The 25,308-nt window shown below is 35.7% G+C and overlaps 3 protein-coding genes across 3 annotated transcripts; 2 read left to right on the top strand and 1 right to left on the bottom strand.

Annotated features, from left to right (window-relative positions):
* Positions 1-6,448: 6,448 nt before the first annotated feature.
* LOC113495190 (cytochrome P450 4C1-like) lies at positions 6,449-10,356 on the top strand. The gene is made up of 8 exons (XM_026873798.1): positions 6,449-6,521; positions 6,605-6,735; positions 6,794-7,099; positions 7,874-7,943; positions 8,038-8,236; positions 8,479-8,719; positions 8,911-9,157; positions 10,142-10,356. Exons 1-8 carry the CDS (start codon positions 6,449-6,451, stop codon positions 10,306-10,308), a joined length of 1,434 nt encoding a protein of 477 aa, XP_026729599.1. The 3' UTR covers positions 10,309-10,356.
* A 1,875-nt stretch (positions 10,357-12,231) lies between these two features.
* On the top strand, positions 12,232-17,388 carry LOC113495335 (cytochrome P450 4d8-like). The gene is made up of 10 exons (XM_026874017.1): positions 12,232-12,552; positions 13,206-13,298; positions 13,749-13,859; positions 14,077-14,262; positions 14,476-14,672; positions 14,988-15,051; positions 15,224-15,431; positions 15,730-15,881; positions 16,384-16,563; positions 16,933-17,388. The coding sequence occupies exons 1-10, from the start codon at positions 12,393-12,395 to the stop codon at positions 17,109-17,111; spliced, it is 1,530 nt and encodes a 509-aa protein (XP_026729818.1). The 5' UTR covers positions 12,232-12,392; the 3' UTR covers positions 17,112-17,388.
* A 152-nt stretch (positions 17,389-17,540) lies between these two features.
* On the bottom strand, positions 17,541-23,976 carry LOC113495392 (cytochrome P450 4C1-like). The gene is made up of 10 exons (XM_026874091.1): positions 23,371-23,976; positions 22,620-22,709; positions 22,275-22,385; positions 21,750-21,935; positions 21,060-21,256; positions 20,652-20,703; positions 19,011-19,206; positions 18,668-18,819; positions 18,182-18,358; positions 17,541-17,817 (listed from the first exon to the last, which is right to left on the bottom strand). The coding sequence occupies exons 1-10, from the start codon at positions 23,525-23,527 to the stop codon at positions 17,630-17,632; spliced, it is 1,506 nt and encodes a 501-aa protein (XP_026729892.1). The 5' UTR covers positions 23,528-23,976; the 3' UTR covers positions 17,541-17,629.
* Positions 23,977-25,308: the final 1,332 nt, after the last annotated feature.

The following is a 25,308-nucleotide window of genomic DNA, read 5'->3' as shown; positions in this document are numbered from 1 at the left end:
CGTATTTTTGAGATCGTTCAAATCACGAACCACAAACAGATCAAGCTAACGAACTATTTACATTTTCAAAACCAGTTTACCTACTAATCTAACTGTGAAAGTCTCCAATACTGTAGTTCCGATGTTCCTGTAAACCCATTAATACGTACCCAGAAGTTAATTATTTCCTTATTTATCATTTAACATGACATTCTAAAAAAAGAAAAACACCAACAGACAAGCTATAAACAGTTTGACTTGCGAAAATGTAACTCCTATATCTAAAAAAAATAGAGAAATACAGAAAAGATTTTGTTGTAAAATAATATCGATTTACAAACATTTTTCTATAGTGTCATGTGTGCCGGATCTCAATACGTGTCCTATTATTGACTTACTACTTAGTATGTAAACGTTTGTGTGAATTTTGACATGTACGAGTATGTATCCATTCCTCTTCCTGGACTTTAGAATTGTTAAGTAATTCTAGTTTGATCATGTTTATAAATACAACTCTTATACTTGGATTGTTACTTGGTACTTATTGGCGATAGCCTTTAAAGACACTTTTTGGTCAATTTTCCACTTTTTCTCTTCTTCTCTTTATATATAAAAATGATTTGCTGTTCGTTAGTCTCGCTAAAACTCGAGAACGGCTGAACCGATTTGGCTTATTTCAGTCTTGAAATATTCGTGGAAGTCCAGAGAAGATTATAACGGTAACAATGCAAAAAATAATTGTTCTATTGTTTGCATTGTTAACATCGACTGTTAGGCGGTACGTAGTTCGCCATGACAGCAAGTATTTTATAAAATGAAACCGGAATAAAATAAACAGTGATATCTAAAAATAACAATTTGAATTTGATGTTTTTTGAAGATGATATTTATAGTATTCTCGTTTACAAGTTATCTTGAGTTATACGCCTACGAATACAGGTCATACAGGTTATTACAAAAAAGGAAGCTTAATGAAACTAATAACAAGGTCAAAAAACATTTTTTTTAATAGTATTTCTTATTTCCATCCTTAAAGCAACATTCTTGTCTTAGTAAGCGGGGCTAAAGGGCAAATTGTGGCATGAAAATTGACACAAAGGATTGATATTAGAAACTTTAAGAAAGTGCTTTGAGAAACAAGTATTGGGACGAAAATTTGTGGACCATTATAGAAAAGTTGATCTAGACCAAGTTCGTAAGTGTTTTCGGGTTAGGTACCCAAAATTTTAAAACGGAACCCTATACGAAGTATGGCTTGTCGTCTGTCCCTCTGTCCGCCCGTCCGTAACCAAGCTGTCTCTTGAGAAACGTTATAGCAAGACGTTTACAGAATTCAAAAATGTATTTATTTTCCCGCCATAACAACCAAAAACAAAAATATAGGTTAAACAACGGTACGGTTGTTTTTTTTTGCTTATTTACGGAATCCTCGTGTCTTTTTTCTCTTAAAGCTGGGCTGAAAGTATTCTTCTTGTTACACTAATATAGAACTATCAAGAAACAGTCAGTGTAACTACAATGACAAAATGCATATGAAATGACCGGCAGGTCACATTAGCGGCGGCATGTAAATTTAAATTAACATATTATTCAATTTACGCGTATACTTAAAAAAACATGTAAAGTGAATATTTGCATTGTTGCATAAATAGTTACGTTCAAAGTCTTTTTTTTATAAATTAGCTGACATACTCGAGTAGCATCAATTTAAAGTTCTCCGGCTTCCTTTTGGATTTGAAATTCGTCATAATGTTAAGTACTAGTCTACTAGTCTTTCTTAAGATAATAATATCTATATTTAGGAAACTGTGAATAAAAGTGTCCTCATTATCGAAACCGTGCTGGACATTTTATCAGACTAAGACAGGACACAACCAACAATTTTTTTTTTGTATATAGCAAATGATTGTACTGAAAATATTTAACTCTGTAAAATTGTAAATAAAAGAATGAAAACAAAAAATTAAACTTTGAAAGTAGGTAAATAGATAGTGTATGCGCAGCTGCAATTTTCTACATTCTCAAGTTTTCAGCAATGATTTGAACTTGTATATTCATTGAGTTCATACATTCAATCATAGGTATAGCTTAACATAAGGAACTTGAGGTCGACGGTCACCGTACGCGACGTGTCGTTGGTCCGATTCCTATTGTCCTTAGTCTGGGTGTGTTTGAGCATGGAAAGATTAAGTTGCATATTTTTTACTAAAAATAAATATGACAAACGAGTACTTATATTTTGTTTTTACAGAAACCGGCGATGACAGTTTTAACAAAAAGCAACAACTTGCTTCTTAAGTCATGGATAGATGAAAAATGTGTATATTCAAAATGGTCACTAATCCATGTCTCCAGCAACGGAACGGGAAACCATGACTTGAGTACCTAATATGATGGCGCCTAACGATAAAATCTGAAGAAAGTTAGTCGTCACCACAATCCTTCGTAATAAGATTGGTAAATTTCGTAAATTTTTGGTGAAAAAGCAACGCAAAAAAAACTAAAAGTTTTTGGTCAACCTCAATAGATGGCGTTGGCATCGATATAGATAACGCTCAGGTTTCGTTCACACTTTGATATGGCCAAAGACATTTTTCTTAATAAATCGACAGCCCAGATGAAAATATAATAATTTTGGTCTCATAACAACATTTGTGTGAAAGAAACATTTGAGAAAATGTTAAAAGTTGATGTTTTATTTATTTCTTCAAGAAGTCGAGACGAAATAACAAACTTTTGATTACTACTATAGGAATCATAAGTTTGTCTCGTAAAATAAATCCTCGTAAAATTATATGACTATTTTAAATAATGTTTTTCAACATAGACGGCTGATTTATTGTACAGCTAAATAAAAAATCACCTGTTGCTTTGCTGCGGAATGCTAATAAAATACCATCAGGCGCTTCAATTTTTAAGCCTAAGGCTCTTTATAGAAATACAAATCCATCAAAAATAAACGAGCACTTAAAACTACTTAGAAACATAATAAGTAAGTCCGTTCATAAAAATTCACACAAATATTATAAAAGATAGTTAGAACTTTCACCGCCCATAACTTTTTAATGGCTCGACCGATTTTTATCAAGCATGTCTAAGAACACACACAGCATATTCACCTTTAATACAAAGACATGAAAGACAGACACCCCTCTTTCTAGGTTAGGGGTTAAAAGAGCCCGTGTATGAAGGATTGCAACGCATTGCCATACACCGACACAAAAACGCGGATGACGTAGCACGGCGGTTCAGGTTTAGTCAGCAAAAGTCTGACACTACCCATTATCGCCCCCGAGGGAGTGGATGTCCATGAGAATTACCCCGTCTTAAAAGAAAAAAAAGGGTTTAAAAGAGCCTATTTTGCATTCACGACAAGGCTAAACCAACAACGCGGCACGGCACGGCTCCCTCGGCTCCCCTTGCGAGAGAAGACGTGAACAAAAGCTATCCTTCTGTTTACTATCAAATAAGTTATAGTTTTTTATAACACGATCTTCGTCCTAATTATATGCGGTTTAGCTGGTAATTAACATAAACAGATATGACTGAACCCAAAACTGATACAGGTACAAAAAAAGGTTTCTTATGTACTAAACAAACAGGAACCTTATTTTTTAACGAGACCTGAATATGCTTATTTTATGATTTGATTTTATTGCTTACAAATTTATTAAGAAGTGTCCGAAATCAAAGACATTTTAACACGATGTTGTTTTCGAACTTGAATTAGGTTTGGAAAATAATACCTTATTCTCTATTTTAGTGGGCTACCGCCACGCCTTGAAGTATCCAATATAATGACAGCTGTAGAAGTATGTCAGATTAAATGTCAGATTTTATTGAAAATCTTACCATTAACTAATACGGTGAAGGGAAACACCGTGAAATGCAGCACCCCTGTCAATTTTTTATAGGTCTAAAATAACGTCAAAGGTTCTCGAACCATGTTGTTTATCACCCATAGAGAAGAGATAAAGATTCGCTATTCCAAAGTTAAACAGATTGATATATAAAATAACATTATAGTTAACAGTAGATAGGTGTAGCCACAACTTAAGGCATTTTGACAACGGCATTAAGCGAGCGTTAAGCGATAGCTACCATTTGGCTTTACATAAAAAAATAACGCAAAAATTATTGCGCAAATGACTTTAACCACTAATGTGACTCGAGCATTAGACACCACTGCATTACATCAAAGTTTCGGACCTGCATATTTTAATTTTATTATTTTGATATTATAATTATCGGGTTATACTTTAAATTGAAGTAAATTATGCCATATTTTTGTGGATAAGATCTGACTTTGTTTTTTAACTATAATATTTCTGAATTTGTAATGTATGTAATGTGCATATAACTTATTCATAGCCTGTAATTGCTTATTTTCTTAAATTTCATTGTTTTTATTTGCCTACAATTCCCCGTTGTTCTTGCTGTGGAGAAGAAACAAAGCACGATGCTGTATTTTCGCTGCCAGGAAAAGCAGTTAATTAAAAGTCATGCTTGATAAACAAATTTTCAAAATCGAAAAGTTAAGAGATAGAAAAGTTTTGTTTAAAAAAGGCAAAATGCTTGTCGCCTTGGAGCCTTGCAAAAATATTCAAGCCACATGCAAGTCAAACAAAGACACCCAGACTTGGGACAAGCATTCGTAGATCACACAAACTCTTGTCCCAAGCGAGGATCGAACCCGTGACCCAACGCTCCCTATGGGCTTAGCAGTGGGCATCCACTACTCGGCTATAAATTCATTCAAGTGAAGTTAACATCAAAACACAAATCTTTTGGCAAAACTGTTGTCATTTATAGCAAAGATCAGTTTTTATAATCTCCGCATAAAATTAAATTAAAAACAACACATCATAATAAACTTCAAAAATTCAAAAGCTTTGTTCTTCATTTGTTTATAGTCCTACACTGGTGTGGTACGAGTAGATCAATAAATGTTTTATCACGCACTTGTCATGTTGACTGTACAGAACACATAGGAGGTTAGTATCAACTAGTTGAACAAATTTAAACACGTGTCCAAATAATGAGAAGTTCAGCAGCACGTGATACTACTATTTTAGGTGCTGATATCAAATAGATGCTTGAGCAGGTAATTATTACAAAAAGATACTAAGCTACAATTGCACTAGTAGATTTATTAGAGGTAGCCTCTCCTGATTAAGTCGGTCCCTTGAGTTGAGAATGACAATGAGACCTATGTCACATTGGTTGAGAAGGTCAGATAGGCAGTCGCTTTAAGTAAAATACTGGTACTTAGTTGCATCCATTTGGACTGGAAGCCGACTTAAATACACGACCTCCGTGGTCGAGTGGCGTACGCACCGGTTTCAAGGTGTCGCTAGCTCTGAGGTCCCGGCTTCGATCCCCGGTCAGGTCAGGTAAAAATTCACATTTTTACATTGTCTCGGGTCTGGGTGCTTGTGGTACCTTCGTTGTATCTGAATTCCATAACACAAGAGCTTTAGCAACTTACTTTGGGTTCAGAACAATGTATGTGATGTTGTCCATATTTATTTATAGAAAATGCTAGGCTTGATGATGACCTTGTTCCAAAATAATTAAGTTCAAACTTTAAACCGAGTGTACATAACACTTAGAGTAGTGCATTGCTAATTGCTTAAATGTGTTAAAATAATTATCTTAAACGCTTCGTCGGCCACAATATTTTTTACGCAACTACACAAAAACCGCGAAACGTTTTCATTAAAATTTTCAGTAACTTCCTTTACCCTGGAAAGGCAAAAAAGTGTGTAGCTTCTTTGGGGCTACAGACCGAGTTGAAAACGTACAACCCAAAAATAAAATAAAGTATTTATAATGTATTTCAAAAAAAACCCTTCAGAGTAACTCACTGGTACAAAAAATGCGCTCCACGATAGCCTGCATAATTATTTGCATCCAAAATTAGAGCGGGTAAAAATCCATATAAACGGTATGACAAGCTTCTCCAAAATCAGTCGCACCTTAATTTTTATAGCGTCACACAAAGGATTTTAATCAGAAATGTTTTTAGTGGCAGTATTTTTAATTTTGGTTCTATGGAATGCAGTATGGAGAGCAAAGAATAGAAAAGTTCTTGCGCTCGCAAATCAGTTGGCACCAAGAAGTATTGCGTTACCGTTTTTGGGTCACGCCTATCGATTCCTTGGAAATGGAGAAGGTAAAATAAATTACTTTCATATTTCTTTTCAAACCATATTATTCATAAATGTAAAAACTTAACCTCCCGTTTTAAACCTGTACTATAACAACGAAGATTTATTTCTCTCTCAGATCGTATGAATACCTTCAAAGCAATCAGTCGAGAATCTATTGAGAAAGGTGGCCTCATTTCCCATTGGCAAGGAAGTAAACTATACATAGGTAAGTTCATATTGGATCAAGTCTAGAAGCACCTACCACCACTATTACATTAATGTTATTATAGAGTCTTCACTCCTATTCGATTGAAGCGATGTCTGGCTTGTGGAACTTCAAGAGTCTTAGCGAAGGAAGGAAAGACAGGAATTACTACAAGCAGGCCTGTTGTATAATTTGTCCTATTAACAATAAAAAAGTATTTTTGCAGTTGCAAAAATAAGAATAATAATATTGTATTGATTGGTTACAGTACCGACAGATCCTGTGTTTGCCGAACATCTTCTCAAAACATGTTTGGAGAAGGATGACTCATTAAGGATTTTCAAGATAATTTTGCAAAAAGGGAGCATATTTGCACCAGGCAAGTCAAATATGAAACAAGTAATTTTATTTAGTTACTAGTATTACATAGATAGGTAACCGCTGACAACTTTTTTAGACGATTTATTTCTTGTTCTATATAAATATACCGAAATTGTATCTTAATTATGTGTCACTTTATTTATTTGCAGTTCCAATACGGTGTCCTCGTCGCAAGGTCCTGGCCCCTACTTTTAGCCCTAAAAACCTGAAAGCCTTCGCGAATGTGTTCTCTCAAGAGAGTGGCATCTTAGCGGAACGGTTGAAGGCTGTCGTCGGGAGAGGCGCCTTCTCTGCTTGGCAATACATGACGACCTATACTATGGACTCAGTTTGTCGTGAGAGCTTTAAACTTTTTAACTTCCTAGAAATCAATTTTCCTATAGTCAAATAACTTATTTTTGCTATTAACTATACCTGATTAACTTTGTTGCGGTTTCTAAAATTATTGTACCTGATTTAAAGGAGTTGCAATATGCGGTAGGCTTATACAATATAAAAATATTATACTATAGGTAAATCAATTCTATCAGAAAGATTTTAAAGAAAATTTCAGTCTTCATCCGTCAGGCACTTTATGTAAGTAAAAAACACGATTTCTCCCAGAGTCATATTTTTGGGTCCAAGGTTCCAAATGTGAATATTTTTAGACTTTATCAGAATACATTGTATTGTACTTTGCAGAAACTACTTTAGGAATACATACGAATTCTCAGTTGGAATCCAAGCAACCATTTATTCAGGCCTTTGAGGACTGTGTCCGCATTGATTCTAAACGTATTTGCCAACCCTGGCTGTACAATGACACCGTATATCAATACATTTGCAACAAGGAATACCAGCTACATACACACTGTAAACACGTCATGTGGAGTTTTATGGATCAGGTATGTTCTCAAAATCATCATCATCATCCTAACCTTGTTCTCAACTATGTTGGGAACGACTTCCAGATTAACCAGATGCAGCACAAAGGCTTTACAAGGAGCAGCTGAAAATCTGACTTCCTCTACCCAGTCACCTGTTAAATACGATACCTCTTACTGGTTGTCAGACTTTCTAGCTTCTGACTAACCGTAAAAACTATCATGATGTGTTAATAATAGCCGGGACCCACAACAAATAGTAATAAAAATAATAGCTCTGAATCTTTTTTCAGATAATCGAGTCAAAGCGAGACGCATTACAAAAAGAACACCTAGACCCAAATGAAGATGAAAGTTTGTTGAAATTACAATCATAATTTAATAAAACATAAATTCAAATACAAAGGGTATTTGAATTTATGCTTCAAATTTATAATTCCAATATCTCTCTATACAGAACCCAAAGGTGATTTGAAAACATTTTTGGAGCTGCTAATAGAAGGTTCAAGTAGTAACAATGGGTACAGCAATGTAGAACTACGAGAAGAGACCCTGGTGCTGGTATTGGCTGGCACGGATACATCAGCCGTAGGGGCAGCCTTCACTCTGCTAATGCTGGCACAACACCCCAATGTACAGAATAAAGTTTATAAAGAGTAAGTATTTAGAATCGATGCGACCTGAAAACAAAAAAAAAATATTAGTGTTACTGTTGTAATTACATTTACAGTTGAAAGTGGTATAAGTCAGACCATCATCAGATATGGCTAAGAAGTTGAGCTTTTTAATTAAAGTTCTTCATGAGTATCTTTCGACCTTTTCAATAATTTTGGTGATTACATAGTACTAAATTACTATGTAATCGTTTTTAGTAGGCATACGTCCATCAATGTAAAAGGGCACGATGGGACTGCCATGTATATCTATATAAACTTAAAAAAAGACTCACCACTCACACCAGACTGCAGGGAGTTTTCGAAGACTCATACAGAGCGGTCACGGCTGAAGATTTGCCACGTCTCAAGTACTTGGACGCTGTCATCAGAGAGACACTTCGCTTGTACCCACCAGTTCCTTTCATCGTCAGAAAAGTTACCAATGACGTTACCTTGCGTAAGTATGGTCACCTATTATATAGACTAATTTTCATAAAAAAATATTAGAAAGTACGGAATATTAATGTTTGTTATTCACTTATGGATATTGTTGTTACTACATAGAAAATGATTATGTCCATTCTATCTTGAATACTAAAAACTAGAATAAAAAGGTAATTATTAATATTATTAATAATTAGGTAATTATACCTAATTTAAATTGTAAAACACAGATACCTACTTCACTGAAACCGGTTAGACTGGAAGCCAAATTATTTTATATTATCTCCGGTTCTCTCATAGCATCAAGTGTAACCCTGGTGGAAGGTTGTGGTATTTTTATCAGTATCTGGGGTATCCACCGTAACACTCGGTACTGGGGAAACGACGCGGAGCAGTTCCGACCTAAACGGTTTCTGGAGCCACTCCCGCATCCCGCTGCCTTCATGCCCTTCAGCTATGGACCAAGAGCTTGTTTAGGTAAGTTTTTATTCAAGGTTTTGTTCCGGCCTACATAACTTAAGGGCATAAGATTAAATTACTAACGGTTTACTCAGGCCACTCAACTGGATGTCCCATCTAGCTGATTGCTTCGGATTTGACTGAATTCCTTAATCTTAAAAAAATCTATTTCTATTTTCTTATTAGTTTCATGTTTCGTTTTATTAGATACTTGTTTACTTAATTAACGCGACACAGGGCTAACTCCTGTTAACAAACATCTTTTTATGGTACTAAGCTGATTTGTGTTTCATAAAGCACAAATTATGTAAAACTATAACTACAATTTTACATGTTATTTACTGTATCAAATGTTTTCTTTTGATTTGCAATAAAGTGGATTTGTACTTGTACTTGTACAACTATACGGATGATAGTATAATTTGATCTAATCAGAAACAAATTTGCTACTGAGAAAGACCGTATCGTATCGACAACGTTAAAGTGGTCAAAAAAACTACTGCGCATTTCGTCGAAACCAAATATTTACACTATTATCTCACTAAACTCCAAATGACGTAATGTAACTCTAATTATTCACCAATTCTTAAATCCACTTAAATGAGTGGATGTTAAGTACACCTAAATCCGAAACAGATGAGAAGGTCAAAACTATGGTCAGATATAGTCTTGAGATGCTTAGATGATTAATTGGGCACAGTAATGACATTGATAGAAAACAAAACTGTACAGACGTGAAGGTAATGCAAACCTTGTTTTATGAAACGGTGTGAAAAATTATTGACATCAACCCACGCCGAGGGTACGGTACGATGTGATATGTTAAATCTGCACTGGCTAAAAACTCCTGGGTCCCTACCTTCCGCGGGTTCGCAAGCACATCCTCTGCGCAGCTCTGATATGGTATGACACAATGTACCGGAATAACATATTTACCCTAAAGTTAAATGCTGAACATGCTACACTGTATAAACCAGAGTTCAATAAACTTCTTCTTTACAGGGTACCAATACGCCATGATGTCCATGAAGACAGCTCTGGCAACAATAGTACGGCGATACCGAATAATACCAAGCGATGAGAAGTATACTTCAAAAGAAGTACGAGTGTCCTTCGATGTGATGATGAAAGATGTGGACAACTTCAGGATACAACTTGCAATGAGATAGCTTATTATCGTTGAAATTTTGAAAGCATTACCAAAGTAAAATTAATGATCACAAATAATCTTTGTCATTTGTCGTAACTTTATATTATTCCACTCTAATTATTTGACCAGGAACCCAAAATAATTACTACACGAAGAAATTCGGTTTATCCGCTATTGGTTACGGTGTTTACTAGGTTACCTTACAACTTATTATACTAGTTACGTAGTACTAGGTGAAATCTGGTACAATAAGTTGACATATTTATATAGCTGATTCCGGAAAGACTAGACTGAAATCATAGTTTTTTGGACGCCGCTACCCTGCAGACATTGTACAATTAGAAAATCGTTTTTATAGACCCCGAACATACATTTGTCAGGCATGAGTGACTACTGATTTTTCGTAAAATGGAAACCAAGGCACGTACGGAAAGGAACTACAAATATGTACGTTCGAACTATGGACGGAAGCTCTTATATACCTCGCTTCTTTATACTATCAATAGCTCTAATGTTACAAAAAAATGCGTTTACTAATAGGTCGATGCCATTAGGCATATATTATAATCTGAGGCTCTACCACAACGTCTCAAAGTTATATTGTTATGGTTGCGGAAGCGTGACAGCGCAATACAGATCAAAGAGCGGCATCTCTTTTCCACGACCGCTGTAAAATTACTTCAAGATGTATCGGTAGATCCCTGACCTTTTTGCTAGTTACAACTCCCAAGAAATATTTTCAATAGGCCTATTTGCTTCCGGACCTAACATGTGGTACTTATTTTTAGGAACCTTTTCAATAATTAGTTTTGTGACTGATAAATTTTCATCATTAATCTTATCATCATCATTATTTAATAGATTATTTGACAGTTGAGTTTTGGTTTTATAATAGAGTGCAGTATTGTTACCTGCATGGAACAAGTCTTTTAGATATTTAATGATGAAAAAGTAAAACCAAAGCCTGTGCTTGGCAAAGGCAGGAACAAGCTGCAACTTATTAGAACTGGATTCGATCCTCCAACCATGAGCATGCAAAGCCGATTAGGAGTCCACAAAGCTATCGTGTAAATAAAACACAATTATAATTATAATTTCAACAAAACGATGGTGTTAAATTTTAATAAAGACATCACACCATATTTTTGTCTTCCTCTTAGTAAAATCGTGTTTGCTTTGCTTTTCACACTGAGTTCAAGAGCTTAACCTATGTTTACTCACCTGAATTACAATACATTTTTAATAACATAACGAGGTATTCAACATCTTCTAGCATCGTTAGAAGCAATAAAATTGCGTCAGGCTCTTCAAGATAAGTGGAGTAAAAAACTTCAAGAACATCTTTCGAGTGTTATGGACCTCAGAGATGATGTACTAAGGTTCCATACCAGGAGATAAATCGAATTTTGTCGTAATTTTACGCTTCTAAAAAGTTTGTGAAAACCAGTCAAGTTCGAGTTGGGTTTGCGGCGCTAAGGGTTCCGGATCAAAAGATAGAAGGAAACCAAATTTGCAATAATAAACGAGCAAAAACCCGATGAAAATGTAATTTAAAAAAATCTAGTAATTACATAATTGGTGATAGACGTTGTATTATACTGAATTGACACGTCTTTACTAATCCGATAAAATTGTTCAGCAAATACCTTGTTGCTACTCAAGTTTTTTTTTTCATTTCTTCATTCAATTCTCTAATCGTTTTTCTCAGATAATGTCTCAGAGACGACGATGATACGTAATCATTAATTACGTAACGTTTTCAACAAAGCGCTTTAGCTACCGAACCCTAACTATTGTGCTCATTCATAAAGTGTATATATACACCACCAAAGTCACTTGAAACTATTTTGCCATACTCACTAGCCGATGCATACATGACTTCTAATTAATAAATCAATTGTATTTTTGTATGATCTTCCATCACTAATATTGTACTATTAATATTCAAATATTTTTTTAAGCACTATTTATTTGAGAAACAGTTTAATTTTCGCATATATAATTAAGAGTGTTGCATACATTATTCGGATTAGTTTTTTTCAAATTTTATTTGTTCGGACCAATTTTTGGTAGTCTCCTTATACAAGTGCGGTTCACAGGACAATGTTAATACAAATAATTCTAGTGTTCATAGTCGTGTGGATGTGTGTGCTACGATATCAGAAAAGGAATATGGTGGAACTGTCTCACAAGCTCCCAATGACAAAATACAGGCCTTTGCCGTTAATTGGACATGCTTACATATTCTTTGGAAGTGATGAAGGTAACGATAATACATATTCTGGTGATTCCTCGGATTTTCAAGTGCACAATCCGGGAGCTGTACCCGGCTGGGCGGAAACTGGGCCCCAATTCTGCTATTTATAACGTCCAATGAATGAATGAAATTTGGCTTAAAATAACAATTTTCGTATTCTCTTAAGCATTCCTACACAATAATTGTAAATTGATTACGGGACGGTACGCTAAAGGTCAATATAATTAACTTCCTATTATTGCTTTTCCAAAATGCTTAAGAGAATAGGAATAATTTCAAATTTGATCCAATTGCCATTCATTCAACCGTCATTGTAAAATAACAGAATCGGGGCCCTGAACTGGTTTTAAACAAATAAATACTTTTTTATGTGATGGGTAAAGGTGTGGTTTGGAAAGATTGTGTTGAAGGGTTGTGGAAAACATAAGCATTTTAACACTGTTTTCCCTCGCGTTTTGTGCCGATTTATAGACCAACAAAACGTTTCTATAAAAAGAGCGTTTTAATTCATTTACTTACTTTCCTCTTTATATGTCTTTTAAATTTATAAAAATTGCCACTGTTCATATATAAAATTGATAATGTTCCAATTGATCATTTGTTTTCTAGCTAACATAATACTGTTTATTTAAATGTAAAAACACATGATACTATTGCAGATCGTATGGAAATGTTTCAAAAACTAGGCCGTGAAGCAATTGCTAATGATGAAGGAATAGTATCAGTGTGGCAAGGACAAAAGCTTTATGTCGGTAAGTTCTTTGATAACTTCTTTTGTAATTTTATAATATTATTTATATAGTATCATTATTATTTATTAAGGAATCAAGAAGTGTGATCTAGATTCATACGGCAAAACCAAGCTCACGACACAAGGAAGCATGTTTGAAGTTGTTGCCATGTGAGATAAAAAATTGTGACAATACATTGCTGGTTTTCTTTAAGTTAGTGTATGCAGATTTGATTCTATTTTTTCAATAAGTTGCCAAGCAGACGTCATAGAAAAATTTGAGAAGACAGAATTTCGTAAACTAATCAATTTGAATTATTTCCAGCTATAAAAAATCTTGATACCAAATTCGATTATTAAATTAATGCGTACCTATCCACTTAGATTTTTTATCACAATTAGTTCGACTCCACGACCTCATTTTCCAAGCGATAATTCAATTTTGATACCAACGTGTGCCTATTTTTTACAGTGTCAGCTGATGTTAAGATTGCTGAACTGATTCTGAAATCTTGCCTCGAGAAAGATGATGCGCTGAAGTGCCTGCAGATGTTGACAGGCAATGGAAGCGTTTTTGCACCAGGTAAAATTAGTAGGCGCTTGCTTTGAAACATGAGTACTGATGTCATTTTATTTTAATGATATATAAGAATAAAAAAAATATTTCGTTGACTATTCTGCTGGATTTTTGTCTGCTTTGCTTTTAGATGTTTTATCTTTTAAGTCACTTATACATATTACTATAGTTTATAGCTTAAGAGTTAAATAATTCTACCAAACTATCAAACTCTATCAAACAGTAAAGATCTGGCGTCCCCGTCGCAAGGTCCTCGCTCCGACCTTCAGTCCCAAAAACCTGGCGCAGTTCGTGGAGATCTTCTCTCGCCAGAGCAGCATCATGGCGGAACAGCTCCAGTCGGCTGCCGGGACCGGAGCCTTCTCCATATGGAACTATATCACCACATATACCATGGACTCTGTTTGTGGTATGAATTTATGACGATTTATTTCTAATTTCATTTCATGCTATAGAAGAATGGACGCTCTCAAATCAAGAATTGATACTTACGTACCCCTAATAAAATTACGTAATCATTTATAAGATTTTAAGAAACTGGATTTGACTAATATGATAGTTTTCCAACAAAAGGCGACTGACATTTTTGGACAAATAATGTAAATAGTTATTATATTTCTAGAGTCTACATTGGGCGTAGCAGTGAACTCTCAAAAGCAAATCGAACAGCCTTTCCTGAAAAGATTCGAACTCCACACACAGTTAGACTCGGCGCGCCTCGTCCAGCCCTGGTTCCACAGCGAGGCGGTCTACAAGATCACACCGACTTACAAGAAACACGCGAAATGCAGGGACTACATCTGCGAGTTTGTTGACCAGGTACGCAAAGTAGGTTCCAGCCAGAGTCGCGCAGAGTATATGCGAGCAACTCTGGCTGAAGCAGTAAAAGAAGCCCGGGGTGTTTTTAGTCGGTGGAAGTCTGACATATCCCCACGCCGTGCCCTCGACGTGGCTTGAAATTAGCATTTACCCGAAGAAAACAAAAGATATGCCACCAGCCTGTAAAGCTTTAAGGCCGTGTTTAACAATCTTGTGTCAAAAATTAGGTATGATATTGAGACTATGAATACTAAGTTCTTTCATAGCAACTGTTTATAGATATCCAGAAAAATCTAAAGTATCATTTTATTTCAGATAATAAAAAAGAAGCGGCAATCACTAGCGGATGAAAAAGAAGCTATGGTTGAATCTGACCAAGGTAACTAGAAACAAAGGAGTGATACTTTTAAAAATGATCATTTCAGAAATCTCAATATTATGATCAATACATTTCAATTTAAAACCATAATTCTATATGATTACGTCATGTTTCCTGTTTCCTTGAAGTATCTTGACCTAGGCCAGAAAATAAAAACTTATGATAATTTCAGATTTGAAACAAGACAAGGAAGGCCTCAAAACATTCTTGGAGCTCCTTATCGAGACTTCGGGAGGTAACCGAGGGTACACCAACATAGAGCTACGAGAGGAGACCCTGGTGCTGGTCCTGGCTGGCACTGACACGTCGGCGGTGGGAGCTGCCTTCACATCCGTACTGCTATCCAGACATCCGGATATTCAAGCGAAGGTTTATCAAGAGTAAGTTTGTTTAATACGCCTTAATCTACCTACTTTTAATTTTTTAAACTTCATCTATGCTTTGAAAGAATTAGAAACGCCTAAAAAAAGAGTTGAGGATAGAGAAGAGAGATAGAGATACTGTTTTTCTTGGAACTAAACTGGAATTAAAACATATCTCAAAATGATGATGATGGTCACTTGCGATCTTAAAACTTATTTGCACAAAAACCTCAAAAACTTACCTTTTTTTTCGTTTTTTGGATCTTTGTCAACGCCTCATAAAATATCACAGTTAAGTAATGTTTTGTTTTCATAGATTGCAAGAAGTATTCGGAGACTCCGACCGGCCCATAGTAGCGGATGATCTGCCGAGACTGAAGTACCTAGATGCCGTGATCAGGGAAACATTGCGGTTATATCCCTCAGTGCCAATTATTGCCAGGAAAATTGACAAGGAAGTCACTTTACGTAAGTAGTAACATATATGGACTTAACACACATTTGACAAATCCAAATATTTACAAAGTCTAGTGAAACAGTCTATGTCTGCTCTCGAGGTAAATGCAAAGCCTTAAAAAAGTGTAAATGTTTACAACAAATCTCGAACAAGAATCGCAAGATCTGTGGCATTTACTTAGTGTTTTATACTTATAAATCTCTGTAGAACTCTATTTCAGCCTAACAATGGCTTGTTACTCATAGACGATGATATATTATTTATTATATCAGTATCTATGAAAACAACAACGTATTACACGTATTTATAATGTTCTTCATTATTACGAATACTCACTTGTTAAAAAGCAGACTACCTGCACACATATTCTTTCTTTAAAAACAAGGCTGCACCGCATCTTATAACTTACTATTTATCAATATCGACTAAAATTTTTTCCGGTATGTAATAAAAAACATTCTATTCCATCAACACTGGTAAAAACAATCTTCAGCCAGACCTATCTCCTTTCAGCATCTGGAGTAACTCTGGTAAAAGGTTGTGGCGCAGTGATCCACATCTGGGCGGTCCACCGCAACCCGCGCTACTGGGGAGAGGACGCGGAGGAATTCCGACCTGAACGGTTCCTGGACTCCACACTCAAGTATCCGGCAGCCTTCATGGCCTTCAGCCATGGACCTAGAGCTTGTATCGGTAAGGAATTATACATTTTAGTAATAACATAGAAAATGGTTAAAGCACTTTTGATCTTCCAAAAACATTAATTGATTGGCAACTATGAGCATTTCATCAATCATTTATACTCTCAATTTTTTTTTAAATATTAATTCACAAGAAGCGTTGAGATACATAGGAACAAAAATTGTTTTCTGAAAAAATAAACCAATTTTAAATTATTATAAATATATTTCGTTATTTTCATCTAAAGTAGGTGAAATCAGCAAAGTATAAATCAACCCACACTTTATTACAAATGCTTTCATCATCCAGAGCCGGTCACAAAATACAGAAAATATTTTTGTCCCAAACAAAGACTATCAACAAATAATAAATTTGTTTCAGGATATCAATACGCGATGATGTCAATGAAGACTGCCATGGCGGCACTGCTCCGCCAGTACCGGATCCTGCCAGCGACAGACACCTACGACATGGACAAACCCTTAAGGCTGAAGTTCGATGTGATGATGAGGGATGTCCACCATTTCACAGTTCAATTAGAACCGAGGAGAAAGGTCTGACTCTATTTAGAATGAACTTGGTTTAGGTCCGAATGTCTGATACACATCCATAGTTTGTGAGAAATGTGAGCTATATTATACTTAGATGGTTAGATAACAAGTAAATTCAGAAAGTGGTATTGCTGCACGATAGACATACACCTTTCTGACCAATTATTTTAAACAATTATTTTAATGGGCAAATTACCCCTCTCTTTTACCCTACTCTACCTTTTTTGACATCTTCACAAGCTATCGTTATTGGAAAAATGGCTGGTGAATTGGGCGTTTTATGAGGTTTTATTTAAAAGATTTTATGTGTAGTAATAATATTATAAGAAAGTGTGTAAATTATTTAAATAAAGAAGACTTTTATGCTTGTTGTTTGAAATGTTTTTAGAGAAATTGAAACAAGCACTTAGTCTCTTTCACATTTTTAATATAGTTTTTTTCATTTTTCCAGAACTATATAAACACCTTAAAATATTAAACATTAAACACTACTTATACATATCTTCGTATTACATTTTCTTCGTATTTCACTTCGTTCTTTTCTCCAACTGCACAGTAAACCTGTCGACATCTTTCATCATGATGTCGAAACTAACTGTCATCGGAGTGTCAGCGACGTTGACGCCATTTTGTTTAGAGCCAGGCATCGAGATTCTATACTTCCGTAAGATTGTCGCTACAGCTGTCTTCATTGACATCATGGCGTACTGATATCCTAAAAAGGAAAACCAATCATTTTGCAATTGTGAAATAAACAATAAAAAAGGAAGGGTACAGGGATATTCGTGTGAAGGAAAGGAATGATGATGTTCTTTATAAACTTGCACTTTATTTCTTGTACTGTCTTAATCAACTTTAATTCAAAACATAAAGTATTGAATTGCTAATACAGAACGAACCTAATACAGCTTAAAGTTATTTCCTGTTCATAATAAACTTCTTGCCTATCCTTTAAAGACTTCCTTCTTCCATTCGAGTTGATGGCAAGAATCTTAGTTCTTTGCCCTAAGTGAGTACATTTAGCAGTGGTATTGGCATGTTATATTTCTTTTTTTTTAAGTATTAAATGAAATACAAACCAAGACAGTTCCTAGGTCCATAACTAAAGGGTATGAATGCAGCGGGATGTTTGAGCGTCTCCAGAAACCGTTCCGGTCGGAACTGATCGGCGTCGTCTCCCCAGTACTGGGGGTTGCGGTGCGTGCCCCAGATGTGGACCAGAACTCCACAACCAGGGACTAATGTTACTCCTGAAGCTGGAATAGGGATGATCGTTGTATATATTACTTCACGGAATAACTTTAGAGAGCTGATCCTTTTAAAGGCTTACAATTGGACTGAGATCTTGTTGTATGTATTGAAAAAAGTGATACAACCAATAAGTAATATAAGACTACACGCTTTGGTTGTGCGAGTCGGGCTCGCAATACTGAGGGTTCCTCACAAATATGCAAAAGAAAAACATATTTGCAGACAGTGGACCCTTAATTGGGCTGCGATATAGGTAACACTTTTTTTGGTCGGATCCCCAAAAATGCCTACAGCCCAAAACAGAGCCTACGTACGAAGTTGTATCTCCTTCTCAACAGTCCTGACAATGAGTGGCACAGGAGGGTACAGCCGGAGTGTTTCCCGGACAACTGCATCTAAGTACTTCAGGCGAGGCAGGTCTTCGCTCGTCAAAGGTCTGTCGGAATCGCCAAATACTTCATGTAGCCTGGGGAAATTTAAAAAAAATATTTTATTTCCATTTTTATATTTTAGACGAATGAAGTGTTTCATCCGTATAGTTACTGAAAAAGAGGTTATCAATCTTGTCTTTTAATAGCAAACACATCTTAAATGAACAAACGCCTGCTATATTTAATGCTAAAAAAGGGTCAGAACGTACATTCAAAGATTACTTACTCCTCACACGCCCGCTCCTGTACATCAGGATGCCTGGCAAGCATGCATATAGTGAAGCATGCTCCCACTGCGGAGGTGTCAGTCCCAGCGACCACCAACACCAGGGTCTCCTCCTGCAACTCCTCGTCGGAGTACCCCCGGTCACCACCCGATGCCTCAGTTATTAACTCCAAGAATGTATTTATGTCATTTGGACCTGTTGTAGTAACGCCAGTTTATGATAATATTTTAAATTTTCGGGATGCAGTGGCAATACAATATATGTACATGTATTCGTTTTCTCATTTTGTACAACAGAATAGACAGTGTCTTAACTGGACGCATAGCTGAATGCGTTAAGATCAGCACACCAAATCCATTGTGGGCGTCGTGGGCGACGTGACTTGGGTTTTATCGAGCGATAGTTTACGTACTTTGTACTTTAGTAAAACAATAATAGAGGCCTATAATACAAACATTATTTGAAAATTGTTCAAAGTCCGCGTACTTTGGACACTTACTAAGTGACACACGTTAACAACAGCTTAAATGATAAGATACCAAGAAAAAATATTCTATTTTTAATTTCTTATCAATATCTCGGACTTTGACCGACCCACTGAAGAGATTCTCCAATTTTATCAGTTATCTGTAAGATAACTATTGCTATCGTTTTAAAAGAGGTTATTTTGTCTTATTTCCAAAAGGCAAAGCTGTTTGTCCGTTTTTCAAGAACCGTGGCAGCTAGAACGTGGAAATTTTCGCGGATGATGTATTTCAGTTGCCGCAATAACCAAAAACGCATAAACAAAGATCCAGATTAAGCAGCGGATGCATCCGGTTGTTACGGTGATAAATTCGTTGGATAAAAAATAAATTGGTGGATAATCAACCTCAATTTTCTTTTACCCATAAACGATTTTAGGCCGGTACCATTCAAACTCGTTATGAAATCATATATTATGACATTAATGTTAAAATATATACCTACATTTTTTACACTTACGTCAGAATGTACGATTATCTTTTTGGTAAAATTTACGAGACTAGAAAATATACTTAAATAAGGGTCGTTCAGGGTAAATAGTATCTAGTAGGCATTAAAGCGAAAAAACTTTGGTATCAGTATTATTTTAAACCAGCTTCAAAAAGGAGAACGTTCTTTAAAGAACCAAGTATCTCTAATGGAATAAAAGAAGTCAATTAAAAATAATTTATCAAATGTAAATGAAGTATGAAATACCAACTGAACATCATAAATATAATTACATTGCTCATGACATTTTTAACCTGATCAAAGTGATATAATTACGTTTATTATGAGTGGACCACGCTTGGCCTGTACCTAACCCCTAACATGGTCCGATAGACCAGTGGAACAATTAAATGTGTAAACCACACTTTGTACTCATTACCTAAGTAAGCTAGCAAAAATATAAGTTAGTAAGCAAGCTACCTAACCATGCTACCTAAGAAAGCAAAAATATTACCTTTAACCCCTGACTGTCAAAATCCTACCTGACCTTAAGACGTCTGTAGCATTATTATATACTTAGCTCCCGAATGGATTTGGCGATTTCAAGTTAGTTGGTTTTATATTAAAGTTAAAAATGTCTGATTTTCTTAGATATGTTTGAGAATTAATTTCAAGACTTGACTCACCTTTTTTTAGTTCAGCGTCTTCTTTTATAGTTTTTCGTTTTGACTTGATTATCTGTGGCAAACAAAACAAAGTATTTTCAATAATGTGGTTATTGTTATTTGAACACATGTTATGTCCATAAGGAACAAAACAATACTCTTGGTAAAGAATTAAATTCGGGTTGAACCACACCTCTCTCAAGAACGCGTAGGTTCTATATTCCAATTAAGGTTGCTTAACTTGGCTATGCCAATTTACTTGCGTTCTTCCAAATATATTTTATAATCGGCCAAAATAAAACATTTTTACGCATAGGTGTTGTTACAGTTTCTATAGATTTGCTTAAAGACATGTGATTGCAACTGTTTTTTGACAAACTGTGACGCAGAAATATTTACATATTTATAAACTGTAAATTATATACGTACCTTATCGATAAAGCCGCATACGATTCGCTTGCACTCTTCAAAGTTGGCATGATACGGCAGTAGTCGGTACACAGCGTTGGGATACAGCCAGGGCTGCACCATGCGCATGGCTATTAAACGGCAAGTCTCCTCGAAAGCCTTCATGAATGGCTCTTCTGTGTTCTTCTGAGCGTTCACTTTCACACCCAGTGCTGTTTCTATAGCAAGACAATAAACAGATTTGATACAGAGTATTTGGTTACTCGAGATGGAAAAGAAATGTTTTCTGATAAAAAGGTGATTTGGCACAGTATGTATAATAATATTTGGTTGGACAAAATACTAAACGACAATAATTTGATATTGAGGTGGCTTGTCTGACTCCATGGTTTATTTAGAAATTGCAGACCAGAAGTACGAGGAGTTCTAGTCTCAAAGTGACTTTATAATTAATATCATTGCAATGTATCTAAAGTCGGCCAATATATGTATGTACCTATTATAAATTTATTGAGTCTTGAATAGCTAATATTTCGCCAGCAACCACGTAGACAAAGTAACGACCAATAAGTTATACTATTTACAGGTTTGAAGAGGCAGATAGATTTCGGAATTAATTATCCATTTTCATATGATTCTTTATATCGACTTTCGATTTTGATTTCATACATTTTATAATTATAAAACATTAGATACTGTAGTACAACTTACCGCATACAGAATCCATAGCATAAGTATTCAGATACTTCCACACAGAGCACGGGCCCTTGCCCTCCTCGTCCTGAAGCTTGTCAGCCATCACACTGCTCTGCTGGGAGAAGATCTTCACGAAGTTGTTCAAGTTCTTGGGACTGAAGGTCGGCGCCAGAATCTTGCGACGGGGACGCCATATTGGCACTAGACACATTTAAAAATCTCGTAATATTGAAGTTACACAAGACGTATGTGTGAATGCATTGCTGATTGCTGTGGGGTTAGTAGTAAGTATGTGGTGGCTACTAAGCCTTGCTGTTTTTCTAGCAAGTTGATATAATATGGTTGAATACATCCTATAAAATCAAAAACATTCGTATTTGGGAGCTAATGCCTCTGCCTTTAAATGTCTTTTTTTTTCGAAGTTCGTGCGTGTCTTTCGAATTTATCCCGCCACCGCTTCCTGACCCCACCTTGTTTACTTGTTTACCCCTTTCGAATCTCTTTCTGGCCTTAAATGTTCTAAAATATCGAAATACTCACACGGTGCAAATATAATCCCGTTACCAATAAAGTTTCTCGCGAATCGCATTATTTCATCCTTTTCTAATGAAGCCTTCATAATGACGTCCAGATCAACTGGATCTACAACAACTGAAATGAGTAATCAAGACAATTCAAAAAATACATTTACTAAGATTCAGTTGTGAGGAAGAGGCACATGACTACGTTTCACTTTTAGAACTACCACTTCAGAAAGCTTCAGCCTTAAAAGACATTTTGTCTTAATTTAGGTTATGATCTGACCTTTTAGCTGACTGAAAATAAAAGATGCCCAAGTAGAGAGAATTGCAATAGGTTTAAAGAAGTAGGTAGGTATGTACGTACCAACGTAGTATTTCTCCCCCAACCATAGGTTAGTGAGACCTCCATTTTTGATAGCTTCACGACCGAACATTTGGAAATACCTCATACGACCTGAAACATTAATGTAAGTATGAATTCAATACTTCACTTGAGAGCAGAACTTCCTGAACTTCCAACAAAATTGTAAAGAATTTACCCGCCATGTCTTGTAAAGGTTAGAAACGATTTTGATGAAATATAATTCTTGGAGCTTTGATTTTTTGCGTCGAGGAATAAAAAACAAAAGTAGACGTTTTTGGATTTGCAAAACGTACTAAGATTTACAGCGATACAAATAAGTTAACTTTGGTCGCAACAGTAACTTTTGAAAACCTGATTGCTGTTGTTGAACGTTGATGACGGTATTCTTTTTTAAAAGCAGACTAATGAATGATTTGTCCAACATTTGCAACCGTCGTGTGATTATTCTTAGTTATCAGTTTGCTTACAATCTGCTGAGAAAGGGCCTACCTAACATTTTTTATTCCCTGTCCTGGACCACTCCTAACCAGTCCTCTTGATATGCATACAATTTATAAAAACTAGGCCGGCCACGACTAGAACTTTCTAGCTCCAATTTGGTAGTCACCCCCAGCGGTCACTATACATGCGGCGGTTATATACCCTACCCGCAACACCCCATTTCATCCTGGCAGCCAATTCACCAAAACCGATACCTTTTCAACCAAATGGCAGCATGATGAAAAAATAGGAACTGAAAAATATATCTTACTTGTCCCATCTTGCATCGCAAACAAATACGCATGTCCCAAAACCGGGTAAGCTTTGATACTACATTTTATTTTGCTAGACACTTCCTTGAACCTGTCTGAATGCCGAGTATATGTCCACCACAAAAGGGCCACCAAAGCGACCACGAGCCACAACATGACTACGATCACTGTGACGTAGTAGTGAAACACTTTACTTTTATACTATGATTTAAATATGTATTGTTCTTTTACGGAACCAATAATTGAACAACGCTTGTTCCCCGACCTTGCCTATATTTATCTGACCTAAAAAGGAGTAGGTTATAAGTTCATCTGACAGGATTTTAATGTTTTTCTTTGAATACCGCATTTGCGCATTGCGGTTACAACTTTTCCAAGGAAGCAATTACATATATTGGCGAATATAGTTGCACTATGTAAGTATTGTATAGCAATTTACACGTGGTAAAAGTCAGTGGATGGAATAAGGATATAGGAATAGGAACCTTTTGCCAATAAAGCCTGCCTATTGGGTAAGTTTTAGTATTGTAGAGTTATATCTGAACACTTTCAGCAGTTTCGGCGAGAAGCGTAACAAACACTTCTCCTTCACTAGGTTTTGCGTTTCAAAGTCTTAAAAAAGGGTAGATATTAAAAATAATATAATAATAGTGTATAAAATTATCTCTAACATATACCATATCAATACCAATAGAACCGTTGAAACTTATTTAAGAAAATAAAATAGTTTAAAGATTACCTCACCATCTTATATGAACTAACAATCGTGTAATTACGAGATGACAACTGTCATATAACTTAACATAATATGTACATTTGGCGTATTTGTATACTAATAAACATTACCAACTACTAGCAGGAAAACTGTAAAGTCACATACATCACACCTATCTAATTCTTATTTCGTCAGCGAAAATATAAAGTCGAAGTATTGTCGTAAACCTTTAGCACCTAAACCACTAAACCAATTTTTATATTTTTTTACGTAGCCCCAGAGTTTTTTCTGGAATCTGATGCACTTGTCCGAGGGTTAGGTTAGGGTAGAGATCAAGACTCACAGTCATAATTGCAGTTTATAATATTAATTATCGTGATACTTATTTAACTAATGGCATCGCTCTGACAGCTATAAAACAATTGTAATTACTTGCTGAAGTTATAAATTGAGGTCAGCTAAACAGAACATAATTTATGGGTTTTTATTCTATAAGAGTTTCTGTTAAATACTTATTTTGGGGTTCCGTAACTAACCGAACTTCCAACTAAGTATAGGCCTATCAGTCATGAGAAATACTGATAAAATTGAACTGAATCTGCTATTCTTTATGCTTAGTTGAGCTCTCTGAGAAGTTCTCACGTGTAGTGGATTTTTCGCGATGTTTTCCTCCACCGTTTGAAAATTGGTGCATGGCGAAAATGGTTTTCTTCTTTTTTTATTTTTAAAAGACGACTCCCGCATTAAGAAAATTAATCCTTGTGTAGCGGGGGGTTTTACAAAGACATTCAGACTCAGAACAAGCATTAGTAATCACACAAATGTTTGTCCTACGCGGGGATTGTCGCGCTCTGTGGGTTTGGCATGTGACCTCAACCACTCGGCTATCCGAGCAGTCTGACATACAATTAGGTTGTTACATTTTTATACTAAAAAACGTTTCTCGCAGTAAAGAATTTAATGGGGGTTTCCACAAGACATCCAGACTCAGAACAAGTATTGGATCGTAACCGAAACCTGAACGTAGAAGTTTCAAATAGTCTCGGATACGGACGGGAACCAAATATAAAATAACATATTATTATCCATAACATCCCTACAAAACACGATGTGGTCAAGCTAGTTGCCTTGAAAATGCCTCTAAATTAATAACATCGTCATCGACTACTTTGCTCACTTTTAGAAAGTATCATAAGTCAGGCACCTCTGATGTCTTGAAATT

The sequence above is a fragment of the Trichoplusia ni genome, chromosome 6 (assembly GCF_003590095.1).
Source record: "Trichoplusia ni isolate ovarian cell line Hi5 chromosome 6, tn1, whole genome shotgun sequence".
NCBI lineage: Eukaryota > Metazoa > Arthropoda > Insecta > Lepidoptera > Noctuidae > Trichoplusia > Trichoplusia ni.
This window is presented reverse-complemented; position numbering and strand designations above follow the sequence as displayed.

Bases quoted from the DNA above. Each gene is read 5' to 3' on its own strand.
- LOC113495190 (XM_026873798.1), top strand. From the start codon at position 6,449: ATGTCTGGCTTGTGGAACTTCAAGAGTCTTAGCGAAGGAAGGAAAGAC. The intron at 6,736-6,793 runs GTAATTTTATTT...CAACTTTTTTAG, and splicing joins GCAAGTCAAATATGAAACAA to ACGATTTATTTCTTGTTCTA. The intron at 7,100-7,873 runs GTCAAATAACTT...ATCTTTTTTCAG, and splicing joins TAGAAATCAATTTTCCTATA to ATAATCGAGTCAAAGCGAGA.
- LOC113495335 (XM_026874017.1), top strand. From the start codon at position 12,393: ATGTTAATACAAATAATTCTAGTGTTCATAGTCGTGTGGATGTGTGTG. The intron at 12,553-13,205 runs GTAACGATAATA...ATACTATTGCAG, and splicing joins ATTCTTTGGAAGTGATGAAG to ATCGTATGGAAATGTTTCAA. The intron at 16,564-16,932 runs GTAAGGAATTAT...AATTTGTTTCAG, and splicing joins TGGACCTAGAGCTTGTATCG to GATATCAATACGCGATGATG.
- LOC113495392 (XM_026874091.1), bottom strand. From the start codon at position 23,527: ATGTTGTGGCTCGTGGTCGCTTTGGTGGCCCTTTTGTGGTGGACATAT. The intron at 22,710-23,370 runs GTAAGATATATT...TTAATGTTTCAG, and splicing joins TGCGATGCAAGATGGGACAA to GTCGTATGAGGTATTTCCAA. The intron at 21,257-21,749 runs GTAAGTTGTACT...GTCTTGCTATAG, and splicing joins TGCTATGGATTCTGTATGCG to AAACAGCACTGGGTGTGAAA.